General features: G+C 40.8%; 3 protein-coding genes across 3 annotated transcripts; 2 read left to right on the top strand and 1 right to left on the bottom strand.

The window, feature by feature from the left end:
* Nucleotides 1-833: 833 nt before the first annotated feature.
* armh1 (armadillo like helical domain containing 1) lies at nucleotides 834-4,105 on the bottom strand (the record flags this gene model as incomplete). The annotated part of the gene is made up of 11 exons (XM_079158276.1): nucleotides 834-995; nucleotides 1,116-1,197; nucleotides 1,292-1,369; nucleotides 1,451-1,580; nucleotides 1,782-1,854; nucleotides 2,088-2,204; nucleotides 2,419-2,503; nucleotides 2,645-2,841; nucleotides 3,206-3,372; nucleotides 3,477-3,545; nucleotides 3,900-4,105. The coding sequence occupies 11 exons, from the start codon at nucleotides 4,103-4,105 to the stop codon at nucleotides 991-993; spliced, it is 1,209 nt and encodes a 402-aa protein (XP_079014402.1). The 3' UTR covers nucleotides 834-990.
* Nucleotides 4,106-5,432: 1,327 nt separating this feature from the next.
* Nucleotides 5,433-8,709, top strand: LOC306694583 (galectin-3-binding protein B-like). The gene is made up of 6 exons (XM_079157490.1): nucleotides 5,433-5,463; nucleotides 5,584-5,653; nucleotides 6,313-6,495; nucleotides 6,607-6,738; nucleotides 6,833-7,109; nucleotides 7,226-8,709. The coding sequence occupies exons 2-6, from the start codon at nucleotides 5,599-5,601 to the stop codon at nucleotides 8,259-8,261; spliced, it is 1,683 nt and encodes a 560-aa protein (XP_079013616.1). The 5' UTR covers nucleotides 5,433-5,463; nucleotides 5,584-5,598; the 3' UTR covers nucleotides 8,262-8,709.
* Nucleotides 8,710-11,131: 2,422 nt separating this feature from the next.
* On the top strand, nucleotides 11,132-17,032 carry mpnd (MPN domain containing; the record flags this gene model as incomplete). The annotated part of the gene is made up of 13 exons (XM_079157852.1): nucleotides 11,132-11,135; nucleotides 11,754-11,956; nucleotides 12,168-12,389; nucleotides 13,291-13,390; nucleotides 13,471-13,549; nucleotides 13,627-13,723; nucleotides 13,812-13,884; nucleotides 13,980-14,056; nucleotides 15,109-15,277; nucleotides 15,877-15,947; nucleotides 16,066-16,155; nucleotides 16,264-16,356; nucleotides 16,517-17,032. The coding sequence occupies 13 exons, from the start codon at nucleotides 11,132-11,134 to the stop codon at nucleotides 16,601-16,603; spliced, it is 1,365 nt and encodes a 454-aa protein (XP_079013978.1). The 3' UTR covers nucleotides 16,604-17,032.
* Between the last annotated feature and the right edge of the window lie 369 nt (nucleotides 17,033-17,401).

Raw genomic sequence — 17,401 nt, 5'->3', positions numbered from 1 at the left:
TCATTTAAAAATACATCAGAATGTATTCCCTGCAAAAGTGCGTAAAATGTCACATCATACTCCACAGGATGAACGTGATCATTTCTGAAGCTGCACACCGCATTACGTAATAGAAAACCTTTCTGACACAGTTTCAAAATAAAATGCAGAAATGTGTGATGTGTGCAAATTTAATCTGAGGGTTCAAAAGTAAAATGAGTTCTTACATAAATCTCATGCATCGTACTGGTTCATATTTGAGAACATATTAAAGTGGATAGATTAGCTAACGTTACCCAAAATGGTTTAGTTAAATAACATAAACATGCAACCTGCCTTCTTTCACAGCTCTCTTTGACCTCTTCCGCTTTGGTTTTGCTGATTCTATCACCTCCAGTCCGGCTCTCTTTCCTTTAAGCATCGCTGAACGCAACCGGCTCATTTTCAAACTCTGCATGAAGCGAATTATTTCATTCTCTGCGAACGAGCGCACTTGTTTACTTCACGGATTCATTTTGACTCCCGCCACGTTCATGGACAGACGGTCGCTGCTCGTCCAATCCGCTGAGAGGACACAGCGGAAGTGAGTAGGACGTAATATCCGGTAAGAGGGTCGAAATAAAAGTTACGTAAAGGCGGTCTGTGAGGTTGTGTTATTGATTATCAATATCATTACCCTGGATTAGGAGACATTTATTTCATTAGTGCATATTACAAATAAACAAAAGTGAATTGTCATGAAAAAGTGGAAAATATTAATAATTATAATAATTGGTGTAATTAGTCTTTAAAATGGACATATAGACAGTAATAGAGATCAGTTTTTAATAATGAGACAGCATCTCAAGCCCAAATGTATCACATTTTTAAAAAAAATACACAAATAAAAAAAGGTAGACAGCTAATCAAAAAATTGTAAACTGTCTTTGAAAAACAAACCAACTACATCGTATTTATTTGCATCATTAAAATGATTTGTCCTTCTTTTCAGCCTTCAGAGTTGTCACCATCTTAAACTGGAATTCAAAGATTAACAAGAAAAAACAAACAAACAATTATTCTCACATAATACAGGTAACCCATGAAAATAAAACCCTGTCTGACCAGCCTTAATATGAACAAATAACAGTCATTACCTTCAGTTATGTTAACCTTGTTCGTGAGCAGGACTTCTGCTTGAATTTCATCCATATTCATGTACAAAGTGTCAGCTTGGTGCTGTAGAAAGACGAGGATTAAATCCGTTAGTAGAGCCTTCTAGATGCTTTCACATTGATGCTATCATATCATTGAGTAAGTTATTAAAGCTTACCATAAAGGCTGCAAACAGTGTGCTGCCGATGCCTCTCTGTACATGTTCCTCAATAACCGGGTATGAGCGGACAAAGTGCTGGGCAGAGATGAAAGTATGTATGAAAGTGTGCGTGTGTGTGGATGTACAGTGTCTGAAAGCATATGTATGTAGGCCTACCTTCAAGGCCAGACTGGCTTGTATTTGGGCGTCAGCGTGTTCTCTGTTTCCCATAGCGTACAGAAGATGTTGGATCACTCCGAGAGAAAGGAGCTCATGAGAAACCTCCTGACTGTCTTTGGCCAGCAAGCTTCAACACATTCAACACCATAAAAAGATATCCTTACTGTATGGCAACTGCTAAAATACTAGTACACCGAGATCATTAAAGCAATATTAATTCAATATATATCTTTAAATATCACGTGATAAAAACATTACATTTTCTTCTTTCTTCTTTGTAATAAAACATTCATTACATGTATAGTTATAATGGACGACTACGACATACCGTATAGTTTTAGCTGCAGCAGCTTGTTGTACGAACTCAGGCAGAGATCCAGTCATCTTGATCCTCTCAGATTCTGATGGGATTGTATGAATCAACTAACTATGTTATGTTTTCTTGTTAATGTGACAAATGTGGTGACATCATATCAAAAATGGACTAAATGCTAATAGGTGGGTTTTGGGTTGGTGGAAAATTACATATTTTATTCATAAATTGCAGGAATATAAGCATAACTTGGGTGTTCAAAAAGGATATTAAAATACTACATTTTTAGAAAAACAACACACGTATAGACTAAAGTATCACCTCTCATATGCATGTGGTGCTGCACTTCTTCTTTTGTGGGCCTCAGCAGAAGCACCAGTCCATTGAGCAGCAGCGGCCTCACATCATGACCCCTCAGGTCTAAGATCAGATTTATAGCTGCCAGAGACGTGCAAAGGGAGAGAAGAGTGTTCGACAAGATATTAAAAGGTGGTTATTTACGACAGGATAGCCAATGGCACAATGGCTGGTGGTGTTATTTGTCATTTTAAAGCAAGTTACAGCATACAACCCCCCCCCCCCCCCCCCCCCCCCCCCCCCCCCTTAAAAATCATCAGCCACAGTAAAGGTTTACCACATTTTCTCAGCATACCTCCATCCTGAACCTCCAGGTGCAGGGACCTGAGCATATTCAGCAGAGGTGCCACAATGCTGTGATGGGCTGTTTTCATTTTGGACTGTGAGAGAGGATAGTGGGAGAACTATTTCACATTTTTGCCAAAAGATCCATTGTGTGAAAGAGCAAAGTTTGAGGGCACATGCATGCTCTGAGAACGATGAAAACACATGTTTGCATTGATAAATGGCTTGGTCTGTACCTGGACAGTGTGTACGGTGTGCAGGGCCAGCTGCTGGGCCTTAGGGGAGGTACAAGTCATGAGAGCAATCAGACCTTTGTAGATTTGGTTTTGATATTTGGGGTTTCCATGGGAGAGGGACTCCAGGAGGGCCCAGGCTGTCTCTTGGGTTTCATCTGTGTTTGACTTAGCCAGGCACTCTGCTATGGCTTTCACACCTGCAAGAATGTAACCAAATAGAGAGGGCAAAACTGCCATGGCTCGCATAGTGCTGCACTGATCATCCAAATGGTTAATGGAAAAATATTATATAGACATGAAAAATATATATAGACATGTCAGACATGCTAAAAAAACAAACAGCGACTGCGGTACCGAGAAGTTTGTTTCCAGGAAAACTCCTTAAAATGTACGAACATGTAAGGGGAAATAAAGATATAAGATTGCGACTGTAAGCATAAAATCTGAAAACCCACACAGTAATGTTATTTTATTCCTTTGTTTATGTATTTTTGTTGTTAATAACTTTGTTATGTGAATAAGAAAATGCAATAAAAAGGAAGTGTAAAAGCTTTTTTTTACCATGGCTTTCACAGATGATCTCTTTGTACTTGCGACCAGCGTTTGAAACGGTGATCAGAAGACGAAGGGCCTCTGTCTTCTCCTCCTCTTTGCTCTGAGAGTGGCCCAAGATGTCCAGGAGAGTGAGAACACCTCCATCCTCCAGGAACTCCATCAGGTACTGATCACTGAGGAACATGAGAAAAGTGGGTCAAAGACAAAAAAAAACTGCATGATGAGTCACATATACAGTCCTATGTCAGATTATCATGCAGCGTTTCATTCCACTTACTGGCATGACGCAGAGAGGAAAATCCCAATCGCTTTAAGTTGCATTCCCAAGAACGTTCCAAACATGTATCTGAATTTTGTCTTGAGGACTAAATCTCAGTTCAGAGTCGATCCAGCACAGGAAGCAGAAGAAAAGCCCACTCCCTACAGGGCTGGAAACTTTAAATGTACTTACATACGATTTGATTTCAGTCAAAATAAATGAAAAAGATGATTCATATATAGTCTAATATATAACAAGTCCTGAGTAGATCCCCTACCGTATTCACCCTGTCACTATGCATTAAGCTAAAATCACAGTGTACGGAACCTAAAGCACAGTGTTCAGAATAAATACACAATAAAACGCATGTTTAATAACTGATAATAAATATACTGTTTCTATAGGCCTTCTGCTCTTATGCAGGAACCATACAAAGGATACGTGAGTCTCATCCAGGTGGTGAGTCGAGCCAGAAAGAGGCTGGCCACCTGAGCAAACTCCAGCTCCAGCTCATAAAACGTCTTCCCTGTGTTTTGAGTCAGGAAGGTGTTCAACATGCGGCTGCGGACCCTCCTGTCACCACGGTCCCACTCTCGAAGAAAACCGAGCACTTTGCCGATGTTCGCTGGGTCTGCCTGTGTTGACATCGTGTCTCTTCCTGTCCTCCTCCTCCTCCTCCTCCTCCTCCTTTTATAGTTTCCTTGCTTCTGTCCACGTTGGCGACCTGAAGTTAAAACTATAGTCTGGAGTCCAGACTGTCGCTGCTGTACAAGTGGTTTGTTACAAAAGCTATAACTAACTGAATTTCTGTCTTCAAAAGTAGTTATTTTTCACAGAGCTTGATTTGCTCCTTGCCCTCTCCCTCCAGCTTTGTTTATAGCAGCTGCTTAGCAACGCCCTCACAGTCTCCTGCTGGGTGGCTCAAGTATTGATGGGGACTGATACCGATCTATTTTTAAAGTATACTCATACTTATTTAAGTATTTCTTTCCAAATTTACATTCTTAATGTAGCCTGCATTATTTGTTGTGTAAGGAATAAAGGAGTAAATAGCCTATACAACACTAACAACACTAAACATCTGTGCATTATAAATACACTGTGCAATTCAAACATTGTCTGTATATATAATATTTTAGTTATTGTGGAGTTTTTACTTTTTTACCTATTAAATATTCTTTACTTATTTATAATACTTGTTTTTTACTATGTCTCTTGTTTGCAATATCCACTAAGCTGCTGTAATCCTGTCAATTTCCCCACTGCGGGACTAATAAAGGATTATCTTATTTTATCTTATCTTATAACGTCATAGATATGCTATATTTATCTCATCTTCCAGTGCATCTTGTACAATATTTCAATGAAGTGGTGGAAGAAGTAACTTTACTGAAATTTACTTAAGTAAAAGTACAAATACAATAGCCTAGAAATGCTCTTTTACAAGTAAAAGTATCATTGATATAATTGATTTAGTATTATTGATGCATGCTTTAATGCAGTTGGTAAAGGTTGCTTATTTATTTATACTGGTAGCTTGTGAATTTCACAAAAGATCAATACAATCTATCTTCAAATAAAATCTTTACCCAATTTAATACAGTTATATTTTGTATTATTAATCTGAATCTGCAAAGTAACTAAAGTTATGAAATAAATGTAAAAAGTACAATATTTGGCACTGAATTGTAGTGGAATAGTATAAAGTAGCAGTAAATGGAAATGAGCAAGTAAAGCTGAAGTACCTTCAATTGGTACCTGATTAGTTATTCTATATTTTCCGTGGACAGTTCTTAGACAGACAGACAGACAGACAGACAGACAGACAGACAGACAGACAGACAGACAGACAGACAGACAGACATGTGGCATCACATTTCAACTGTTTTCCTGGGAAACACCCCTTTTGTGGGTGGTGATTCCTGGAAAATATCTGCTATTTAAGTTTCACTATTCAGTTCTTTGATGAGAGGCCTTTCTTCAGTTCACCTCGTTTTGAGTTCTGGTAAGTTCGTTCTTATTTTTAAAAAGAAGAATAACTTGGTCACTATTGAACAAATATTCATGACCATCGAGCTTGAATCCAGAAACGTAGCGATGTTGCTTGTTGTCCTTCTTTCCCCAGTGCACTGCAATCAAAATGAAAGAAAATACTTTCTTATTATCCTGCATTCTTTTCATCAGCTTGTCTGTTGGTGAGTAAATTGTTCTTATCATGTGGAGCTGTATAACATATGTTTACTGTTGGTTTTTTTACGTTTAATCCCAGTTTAGCAAATTTCCCCACTGTGGGACCAATAAAGGATTATCTTATTGTATCTTACTTAAAGAGTGGACAAAAAACAACTTTTCCCCGAGAAACTTCCCAGCCTTCCTCTCTTCAATGCATCACCGCCACCCATGAGACAAATAAATATGAATGTTCACTGGCTTATCTTCTTGAGTGAATAAACGATATTCTCAATAGCAATAAAAGTAAGATAACTAAATCACTCATCATTTTGTAATAAATATTCACTGTATTTTCACAAAAATATTCCTATTTTAATCACATACATAAAGAATGTAACTGACAAAATTTGGATCTATTCACTTTCAACTGGTTATCGAGCCTTGTTGTGTAAATGAAAGTAGTTGATAGTTCATGAAGGCAGACAACATTTGTGTGTGTGTGTGTGTGTGTATATATGTATATATATATATATATATATATATATATATATATATATATTATTTAGAGCTTTACTCTAAATATAAACCTGAGCTCATGTCATTGTATGACAGGCATCTCATCATTTTCTGTCTATTTTAATAACCAAACAAATGACACTAATTACATCACATGTTTCTTTAGGTGATGAGGAAGGTTCTGTTAGGCTGGCTGGTGGTCAACATAAATCTGAGGGCCGAGTGGAGATCTTTCATGATGGAGTTTGGGGGACTGTGTGCGACGATGAATGGGACATGAATGACGCTAATGTAGTGTGTCGCCAGTTACATTTCCCTGGTGCAGCAGAAGTTCTATCGTTTGGCGAAGGTAATTAAGCTTAATTTGACACTTACGATAAAAACCTGTAACCTTTAATTTATACATTTTTTTAGTGCAAGTGACTGTTTTTACTCTGTGATTGTGTTTTTTTTTTGTTAGGGTATGGCAACATCTGGATGGATGAGTTAGACTGTAGTGGAACAGAGAAGAGCCTGCTCCAGTGTGACTTTCGTGGATGGGATGTTCATAACTGTGGTCACTCTGAAGATGCTGGGGTTAAATGCCAAAATGGTAAGGCAACCGATGTTGATTCAAGTAGTATAGATAGCCGCAAATTTCTCTTCACAGCAAAACCACTCACTGCGCCAATATTGATCTCCATTAGAGCCCGAACAACTCGACGGGTATCTACCGGTAAGACAAGAGTACGATATGGACCACGACGCAGGCCTCTCTCATCAGCTGGGGGAGCTGTTTGACAGTGGACGTGACTGCGACTTGAACATTACAGTGGCGGAGCACAACAACACTTTTGAGACAATCTGTGCTCACAGCCTCATCCTCTCTATGAACTCACTCCTCAAAACGTCACAGCCGGACTTCAGCAACCTCAGCATCGAGGCCGCCTCCAACTGCAGTCAGCACGCCAACAACTTTGTCAGGTAAAAGCAAACGTGTGACTTTTAAACTGCCCCCCTGCACTGTCATAGTAAACCTGCACAACTCGCACTGAATAAGAGTTAGCTGAAACATGCTTATGAAAATGTTTACATTTCAGATACTTCTACACAAGAAAGATCAAACTCAACCGATCTTCTGCCCATTGCATTCTCATGATGGCATTCGACTGGGGACTGACAGAAGTTCAGAATGAGGCTGCAAATCTTTTCAGACTGTTTCTTCCAGAGGATCCCACTTTCCAGACTCAGATCTCTTTCTATGAGTATACAGTTCATACGGGCGATGAGGCGCTACAGGGGGTTTGTCTTCGCTACCTTGCGTGGAACTGCGAGGCCCTGATCCATTCCCCAGTCTGGACGGATCTTGCATTCGATCTGGTCAAAGCTCTTCTGTCTCGCTCAGACCTCGTGGTGCATAATGAAACCGTCGTCCTGAATGGACTGGAGAGATGGGCGGCCGCCCAACACAACACGTCTATTCCTGAGATCCTTCTGAAGCTCATCCGTTTCCCACTGATACCAGCTGAGGACTTATACACACTTGACGGCTCACAGTACCATGCCAGCCAGTTGCAGGGGTTCCAGTTTAATGCTCTCCCCTACGCGACGCTGCTCAATGACCTGAGGGAAGGACAAAGTGTCTACACACCCAGGATTTACACTGGCACGCCGTGGAGCTTCACCCTCGGCTACCACATCGTCAAAGCTTACAAGGATTTCGGGTCCTACAGTCTTAATGGCCAGCACATCAATAGTCTGACATCTGATTTCCAAACACCGGTACATAACAGTGCCTATTTTGCTTTTAGCAAAATGAGCTGGAAAACAAGGGTATACATCAGTGATGCAGATTGCTCAAGTGAAAGTATCACGTGTCCTTCTTTGCCAGCTGTAAGTTTGAAGGTTAAGGAAAAGAACAGAGATTTGCCCAGTGAGATGGAGGGACGCATTCGTCACAGCAATAGGCTCGTTGTTATGTGCAAAGGAAGTTACGTGTTCCACGTTGAGGAATTTAGTGCTGGTGATGGTGAGAATCTTGTGTTTATTCCAAGCAGCGGGGAACAAATCTATTCATGCCCCTCAGAGCTGTTCTCCTACCAGGTGGTGGTTCGTCCTCACTACTCGACAGATTAGTTTCCTCTGGGATCTAAGGCAAAGAGAATAGGGACAAGGATGATTTATACTCATGAATATCCTTTATAACTTTAACTATATAAAGGGTTTTTCACCAAGCTCACACATATACAACTAACGTTTGACCACATCAATAAACAAAGGGTGGAGGGTAGAGTCAGGGAATGCATTGTGTTAAACCTCATGAGATTCTGTCTGCACATTCTATATAAAAGAAAATAAACAAACTAAATTAAAAGATATGATAGATCAATTAAAAGATATGTATGCAGTCTACTGTAAAACTTAAAACAATTTCATTTAAATTTCACATTTTTAAGAAAACTTAATTAAAAGAATCTATGATGACAATTTCATATATGTATATTTTTTGTGCCATTTTTACAGTTTTATTTGTTTTTTATATATCCTTTTAAAGTCCTTTTCAAAATAAGATGTACTTTTACAACATGACTGTATTATTACAAATGATTAATAAAAACAATTTTAAAAGTTCTTTGTTGTCTTAAAATAAATGTATTTCATTAAAAGTATGAGCCCGGAACCTCGTTTGAGCTTTCATGTCTTCTGTTCTAAACACAGAAAATCATGTCAGAACCACAAACATATCTCAAGATATTGAGAACCTCCAAGGTCTTCTAATCTGTGCAACTGGACAGCCTGGAAACACTGAAGGTTGCATTGACCCTTAAAAAATGGGGAGAGAAGAAACATGTTTAGGGAGGACAAGTGTTGTTGCTGTTGCTAGGCTGTCGTGTGTAAATAAGTTTAGTCTTTGACTCCCGTGGTATTAAAAAAAAACAAGCATATCTCAAAAAATTGAGACACGGCCTTCTAATCTGTGCGCCTGGACAACCTGGAACCACTCACATATCAAAGAATGCATGAAGGTTTTAACCCTTTCGTTTATCCAACATGGCCGACAGTGAGAGTTCCATCTCATGTAGCCTAACATTGGCCGTGTTCATGGTGGTAAAGATTCCCGACAAAGGTCAAAGGTCATAGACACACACTAAGCCAAACATCCCACTCCAGTAAGACTAGAAATGGATACAACACCTAATGAGTTTAAACTAACTATACGATGCAATAAGGGACAAACCTCAGGATGCCATAATGTGCTGAACATTAAATTAAGACTGACAAACATACGTCAGTTTGACTGGGTAAATACAATGATGACCCATGATTTATAGCAATCATTAAACATTCCAATGGCCGAGCTGTCACTTATCGCACAGCATCTTCTCCCGTTGATTCACAATTATTTGATCACTGATGAGCAACTAGTTTGTCTTAAAGATAATAAAAGTGTAAGACAGTCATGGTGGAAGAAGTACTGAGATCTTTTACCCAAAAAGAGCAACACCATAGGTCAGAAATACTGTATAATAAGTAAAAGTCCTGAATTCAAATTTTTACTGTAGTAAAAGTACAAACAAAAGTACAAAAGTACGAGCATGAAAATACTCATTACACAAAATAGCCAATTTTAATGGAAAATGTCTGCATCTTCTGGCAATAAGTCCCTAAAGTTTAGAGTACTGATGGCTGTGCTTCTTTTAACATTCAATACCTACTTGAAGAGAACAGCTGAGGTGCATCCACTGTGTGTGTGTGTGTGTGTGTGTGTGTGCACGTGTGTGTGTGTGAGCACAGCAGGCCTGTTAATTCCTAAGATTTGAATCTCTGAATGAACCTGTGTCACACTGCATCTAAACTCTTCACTTGAGATTTTAACTGTTGTTAATGGGTTTGCCCCAGGTCCAATAACGGGTTAATCCAGCCATGTTGTTACATCTTTAAATATAAAACATAGGATTATTGTAGCTACAGTCATACTGTGAAAATAAACCAGTAGGCATAGGCCAATCTGTCAAACATATGTTAAACAGAAATTGGATTTTCCTCTCAAATGTAGGCTACTGGAGTAGAAAAAGTACACCACGTAGAAGTACATCCAATTAGTACTTTAGTAAATGAGCGTACTTACTTTCCACTACCACATTATTACCACATTACAGCTGAACGTAAGGCCTATTTTGAGAGTCAAACCCATGCGCTTGTTTCCTGTCGAGTGAACAGAGGGCTGTTTAACCACCAGGTGGAAGAAACATGAATTTAACCCAGTTAAGACACTCTGCTGGAGGTTTGCTGCCCTCCGCAGGCTGCTTCCCGGTAAATGCGCTTCTTCTTTTCCGGAGATAAAGAAGGAACATCTCGGTGTAGTGAAGAAAACCTCAGTACAACATAGTAAAATACGAGGTAGCGTCGTATTATAACACCACACAAACCACCAGTCTCGGCTACCGTGCAGTGCGTCTTATCTATAAAGACACTATAATCTCCAGGATGCACTCTTTTAATCTGCCTAAATGCCAAAATAGCGGCTGGCTCTCGCGCACGGAGCGACACTTCATCTTTCCGGAGGAAACGCAGATTAATCGCTACATTGTTTACATGTTAATAGCATTCGGGACATTTCCGGCCACCCTAGCTGATTATTTTACATTATTAATGACAGTGTGGTATTTTTGAGTCTTATGAATGTGAGAATAATGGCAGATAGACCGGCATGGCGCGTCGGACTGCCGTTCAGAAGAACACAGGGAGAGTGACAAGGACGGGGAGAGGGAGAAAGAAAGGGGAGGGGAACTGACATTAAAGCAACACAACAAGGAAACTACACTGCAGAGCCACAGACGCCTTCATTTTATGTTTTTGAATAATAGCCGGAGCTAGTGTGGCGAAGTGTATCTGTGAGATCTGCCCGGAGCTCAACCCCCCTTTGCACAGCCTCAAGTGCCCGGAAAAGGAGCCGCTTTTTGACCGAGTGGGATTTAAAGGCGCTCTCCGTCGCTTTCAGAGACATGGGTGAGAATAAAGAAAGAAGGGTTTAATTGTAATTCTGAGGGAAATTAACAGAGGTGGTGGTGGTGGTGGTGGTGGTGAGGGGGGTGGTGGGGGGGCAGGCCTCTTCTTGCGGAGAGAGAGCCATGCTCTAATGGGAGGTGGAAACAAAAGGCCAGGCGCATAGCTTAGCCGTAATTAATGAAATGCCAATTTAGATTATCTTTTGCCTATTTTGGCCCCTTGAGATTCTTTTACCATGATATGGGGCCGCTATCATTTTAGCATACTGCAATTATGAATGATGCTGGCTGCCATTACAGTGGAGCTTTCATTATAAAGTCATTATAATTAAAATAATGCCCATTTGCATTGGCTTTGTTCCTGATGTAGCTTTGCTATACAGATGTTAAACTGGTAGCCAGGTGCTGTGGCTAATTAGGAAGCCTTTGAGTGATATGACTTTTCACAAGAGGCTGTTTGATGAGAAAACATCATGGACATGCACCACAACATGCCACGGGTTATGGCTTTTAACATTAGCATTACACCCACATGCCACTCTAGCAGACCTGAGCACATTAGGATCCATAGATGTTTATGTGTGTGTGTGTGTGTGTGTGTGTGTGTGTGTGTTCTCAGGCTCAGAGCCACCCAGCTCTCCACAGGTGGTGGAGGATGGAGGAGAGGAGGACGAGGAGGAGCTGAGTGGAGGAGAGGAGGCAGACCTGCGGTCCAGCTCTGGCCGAGGCTCGCTGCTGACCCGGAGAGGCATCACCCTGAGAGTGCTGCTCAAGGATGGCCTGGTGGAGCCGGGGGACGGCGTGCTAGCAATCCACTACCTGGTAATAACACACTTCACAGCTGGGCACAGTAAGAATATCGTTAGTCATTATTTATGCAAGTGTTGAGTCACGTGAGGTTGCACTTGTTATTCATGTAACCTGACATGATACACTGGCCATGAATCGCACTAAGTAGTGGCTTTTTAAAAGGAGCGAACCAGCACACACGTCTTGTTTGGTTTAAAAATGTCTTTCCGCTCTGCTCCCTCAGGGTAAGAACTTTGTAGGAGACCTGTTGAATGATGGGAAAATCAGGTGGGTGGAGACGGGCCAGATCTTCAACTCCCCCAGTGCCTGGGCAACACACTGCAAACGTCTGGTCAACCCAGCCAAGAAGTCTGGCTGTGGCTGGGCGTCTGTACGCTACCGGGGGCAGAAGCTGGTCCAGTACAAAACCACCTGGCTGCACAAGTACCAACCCAGCGCAGACATGGTGAGAGCAGAACAGAACTTTTTTATTTTTCTTACTATGGTCGGTGTATAGCCTCAAATATCTGAGGCAAAAATACTACCATGAGCAGTAGCAAGTTTAAAGCGTGTCGAGGTCAAACACCCACATTTTGATTTTAATAATGAAGAGACCAAAAGCTGCCTCCAGACAGCTTTTTTTTCTTCTTACGTTTAAGTGCCAAGAAAACGGAGTTGTTTCAGGTTCAAGGAAGGAATGATGAAGCCCAAATAAGATGAAGCGTTTAAACTGTTCTGTATAAAACACAATGAGGTGGCAGATTCTTCCAGAGCGTAAAGTTGGACAGTTAGTTCATGGTTCAGTAAGGAGACTGGGCTATTTGTGAGAGAAGGACGAGGGAATTGGAAAAAGGCAAAAGAACATTGCTTTGTTAATGTAAAAAAAAAAAAAATTCTCACATGGTTAAGCCCTCAGTGTGGTCATGAGCTGTGAGCAGGTTGACTTCTCAGACTGTTTCATCTGAAAGTAATTTTAGAGGCGTGAAGAGGTGAAAGGATGCAGACATGTCTTTTCTTCTCATGTTATTAAGTCATTTCACTTCTATACATAATTCCTATAAAACACATTTTCTTAAAACAAGTACAAACTATCTGCAGATAGAATGAGTGTTTCCAATTATAATAAATGTGGTTCAAGAAATAAGAGGTTGCTGCTCTTGAATAAATAATTAAAACAATTTAACTTGATTTTAGAGAATACTTGAAACAAGTTGATTGGAAACATGAAATATTCTAGAAATATTCTTGTTTTTACTCGTTTTAAGGACGAAAGACTTTAAAGACTCAAGTCATTCTGTTGTACTGTATGTATCACCGTATCTACACCATCCAATGTCTTACATCGTGTTTATTCCTGGTGATGCCAGAGCCTGGTGAGTGAGGAGGACGATGATGAGGATGAAGAGGAAGGGAAGACAGCTGTACAGGCAGACGAGAAGAACAAGAACAACAAACCTGGATTAAATGGTAGTAATTCTCTTCTCATCAGGATTTTTTTTTTTTTTTTACTGTTTTAACAAACAGTAAAACTAATGTCCATCTTACAGATTTGATGGTTTCACGGAGATCTGACCGAGAGAGAATCCCTGTCAGATACTGCACCTTGGGAACCAGGGATGCTGCCAGGTACTGACTTTTGTACTGAAAGATCAATGAAGCTTTATGTGATCACAAGGGTGATAGACTGTAACTGTTATCCTCAGAGATCCACACACACTCGTGGAGCTGTCGGCCTTCTCAGCCATCAACAGATTCCAGCCTTTCAATGTAGCCGTGTCCAGTAATGTACTGCTGCTAATGGTGAGTAACAACCATATCTAAAAACGGGGTGATTGAGTACTGCAGAACAGTTAATGGACCAGGTTTCCTGCTGATTTATCCTCATCAGGACTTCCACTGTCACCTGACCACCAGCGAGGTGGTGGGATACCTCGGAGGACGATGGGATACGAATACACAACGTGAGTAAGATAAGAAAGTAACTGCAAGAAATATACAGGAGTGTGAGGTTAAGGCCATCTTTAACCCCCATCTCTCTGTGGTCGGTGTATTTCAGTCCTCACAGTCTTAAGGGCTTTCCCCTGTCGGACCCGTCTGGCAGACAGAGACTCTGCTTCTGCTGTTGAGGAAGAGGTAACACACTGACATACCAACAGTGAATGACTAGTCTGCACGAACAGCATGTATGCTCCAGAAAGGATGAAGCTGAATGACACCCATTCAAAAAAAAAATCACAAGGTCCCTCTGTTGCCACAGGACGCTTCAGCAGCCGGCACTTGTCAACATGCATCTGTCTTTCCTAAAGCCAGAAACAAAAGAACCGGCTCTTGAATTTCCATCACTGGGAAGTTAACACTGACTGCAGTGCCGAGTGTGTTAACCCCAAATATTTTTGCGTTTCTGCTGTTAAGTTAGGTTTGATTACTAGTTTGTTTCTGTTAACAATCTTTGAGTTTAAACTTAATTAAAAAAATGAAGTTCCAGCTCTACAAAAGTGTTTCTAGATTACCAGCACTGACCGAACGGTCCTGGAATAAAGACCTTAAAGGTACAGTGTGTAACATTTAGGGGGATCGTTTTGCAGAAATGGAATATAATGTTGATAAGTGTGTTTTCTTAAGGGTAAAATTTAGAACTACCTTTAGAATTAGCTGATTATAAATACATACGGAGAAGGTCCTCTTCACAGAGCCGGCTGCCATGTTTCTACAGTAGCCCAGAATGGACAAACCAAACACTGGCTCTAGATTGGGCCATTTGGGTTTTCATGTCGGCCACTGTAGTTCTGCTAAACGCTTTGCACACGGGAGAAGTTTGAGTTGGTTGCAACCTGCAACCTCACAGCTAGATGCCTCCAAATCCTACACACTGCAGCTTTAATATCAAATCTCAAAGTAGTGTCCTTTTCCTCAGATTTGCTACTTCATAGCAACATACATTTATTTGAAAATATAAAAGTGGATCAGTATCAGAATATGGAAAATATATGCAAAAAAAAATGGCAACTTTGCAGTTAAAAGCCAAACTGGAACAAAATTCAGCTGCAAAGTACAATTTAAGGTTTTATAATTAGAATCGATCTAGTTTGCTTTGTCTATTTCTATACTAAATCACTTTTACTGGAGTGAAACAACATTAAAGGAGAGTTTTTTTTCTAATCAGCATCTTGTCATGTGGACTCCAGATCTGTCAGAACCTGTTCATGCGTGGGCTGTCGTTGGTGGGCTGGTACCACAGTCACCCGCGAGGTCCGGCCCTGCCGTCGCTGCAGGACATCGACTCCCAGATGGACCACCAGCTGAGGCTGCAGGGTTCAAACAACGGCTTCCAGCCCTGTCTGGGCATCATCTGTGGTACGTGTCTGCCTTTACACACAGTGCGGGACTGTATTGACGTGATAGATAAGGAAACAATTATTTGTTAACATCTCTTCCACATGGAGCTGTGAAAACAGTTTTTTTTAAATGCCACTTTATTAATCTCATGCAAGGAAATTAAATATTAATATATTGCTGAAATAATACTACATACATGACAAAGCAGGAGATACAGAGGATCCATCTACAATATATGCATAGTAATTACAAAAAGTGTCAGAAATAGTGACCCACGAGTTGCACTGGAATAAGGTGATGGGGTAAAGTGAAGATAATAATAATAATAAAACATTTTTACTGCACTACTATTTGCAAGAAAATAAGGTAAAAAAAAAGAGAGAAGTGAGTAATGAATGAAAGAAGAAGAAAAATAACATCAGAAACTGCTCCACAATGATTGTAGCCATATTGTAATAAATGCCATAAAGAGACATTTATGTGGAGACTCTAAATCAGCAACATCCAGTATTTACCACGGCATGTGAAGGCATCATCATTATCATGAACTGTGGTTGTCTCATCAAACCTTCTGACCATCAGGCCTCCAAGCGCTCAACTTTCTTTTCTCTTTTCAGGACCTTATTATCACGGCAACCAAGGCGTGGCGTCCACAATAACCCCCTTCTGGGTCGTACCACCACCAGAGGTGAGGACTACTCCCCTTCTTATTTCACAGCTTCCTTACTTAGTTTGGTCTTTTCTGATACTGTTAATTTAGACACTCGGGCTTCTTCTTAACGTATGCATCACTTGCCTTCCTGCAGCAACGGCCTAATGACCACGGCATCCCAGTGGCTGTAGAAGTCACCTACGTACAGGACAACTTTCTCACCAGCGATGTTCTTAATGAGATGGTACAGATACTAAAACACTAAAATACTGCGGAGAAACTCAAATCGGCATGAAGCCTTTTTCATAAATATACTGTAAATCATTATAAAAGGTGTTTATTTCCACCACAGATGCTGCTGGTTGACTACTACAGGACCGCTCCCGACATCGTCCAGTTCAGCCAGTTTTGGTGTCCTGATACGACCATGATGGACAAGATCAAGGTAGGGTGATTAACAGAAGACCTGAAATCACAAAATGGATTTGACCTGGACAGAGAACAAGCGACGGTGATCCTGGCACTCATTCAGGACTTCATACAGCCTCCTGCGTTGTGAGCCATCCCACCTAACTTGTACAACGTTCTCTCTTCTTCCTCCTCAGGGCTCTCTGAGTTGCCACGCTCCCAAAGATCAGGCCTACTGTCAGATCTTAGAGCACGTCTACAGTCAGCTGAGCTGCACACACTGAAGGGCTCCGCTGTGCATGTGGGCAGCGCTCCCATCGCAGGTCGTTCCATTTCAAAGAAAAAAAAAAAACCCAAACACTTTTGTGCAGAGCTGACCGGACTGACGGATGAACCATGTAGAAAAAAAAAAAAACCTGCTTGAAAAACATATAGATGCCTTGAATTCTCTCATGCTTGAGTAATTTTGATACAGCATTATCGTGAGTTTAAGAGAAATATACAATTGATACTCAAAACCAAACAGCACCAGATCAGAGAACACACTACCAACATTTTCCAGAAGCATTTCATGGACCAGAAATCTTCCTGATTTGGACTCTTCCCTATTGGACCTATGTGCCTATCTGCGCCAGTATCCTGAACTATGAGCAGATATGTGTACGATGTAAACTGTTAATGTGTTGTGATTGCCTTTATAGACTAAACCAATGGAGCAGTAGTTGGGGGGGGGGGGGGGGGCGAATGAGTAGTGAATAATATACTACAATAGCAAAGTATGCAAGTGTGTGTTGGTTTGACCTGAACTGTACTCTGCAATAAGTTTTGTGAACGTGTTCCTCAAGTGAAATTGGACGTGTGTGTGTGTGTGTGTGTGTGTGTGTGTGTGTGTGTGTGTGTGTGGTGAATGTGCCCCTCTACTGTCTCCCTGTCAGGTTATGTGAGACGTGAGTCCAGACATTTGCTTCCTCTTTATCCGTACTGTATTTATTACGAACTGTGGATTGTGTGATGTACATGTATGAAGACAGAGCAATGCCTTAAGCCTGCTGATGATCCACAAAGCATTAAAATATACACAC

The sequence above is a fragment of the Pholis gunnellus genome (assembly GCF_910591455.1).
Source record: "Pholis gunnellus genome assembly, chromosome: 4".
NCBI lineage: Eukaryota > Metazoa > Chordata > Actinopteri > Perciformes > Pholidae > Pholis > Pholis gunnellus.
This window is presented reverse-complemented; position numbering and strand designations above follow the sequence as displayed.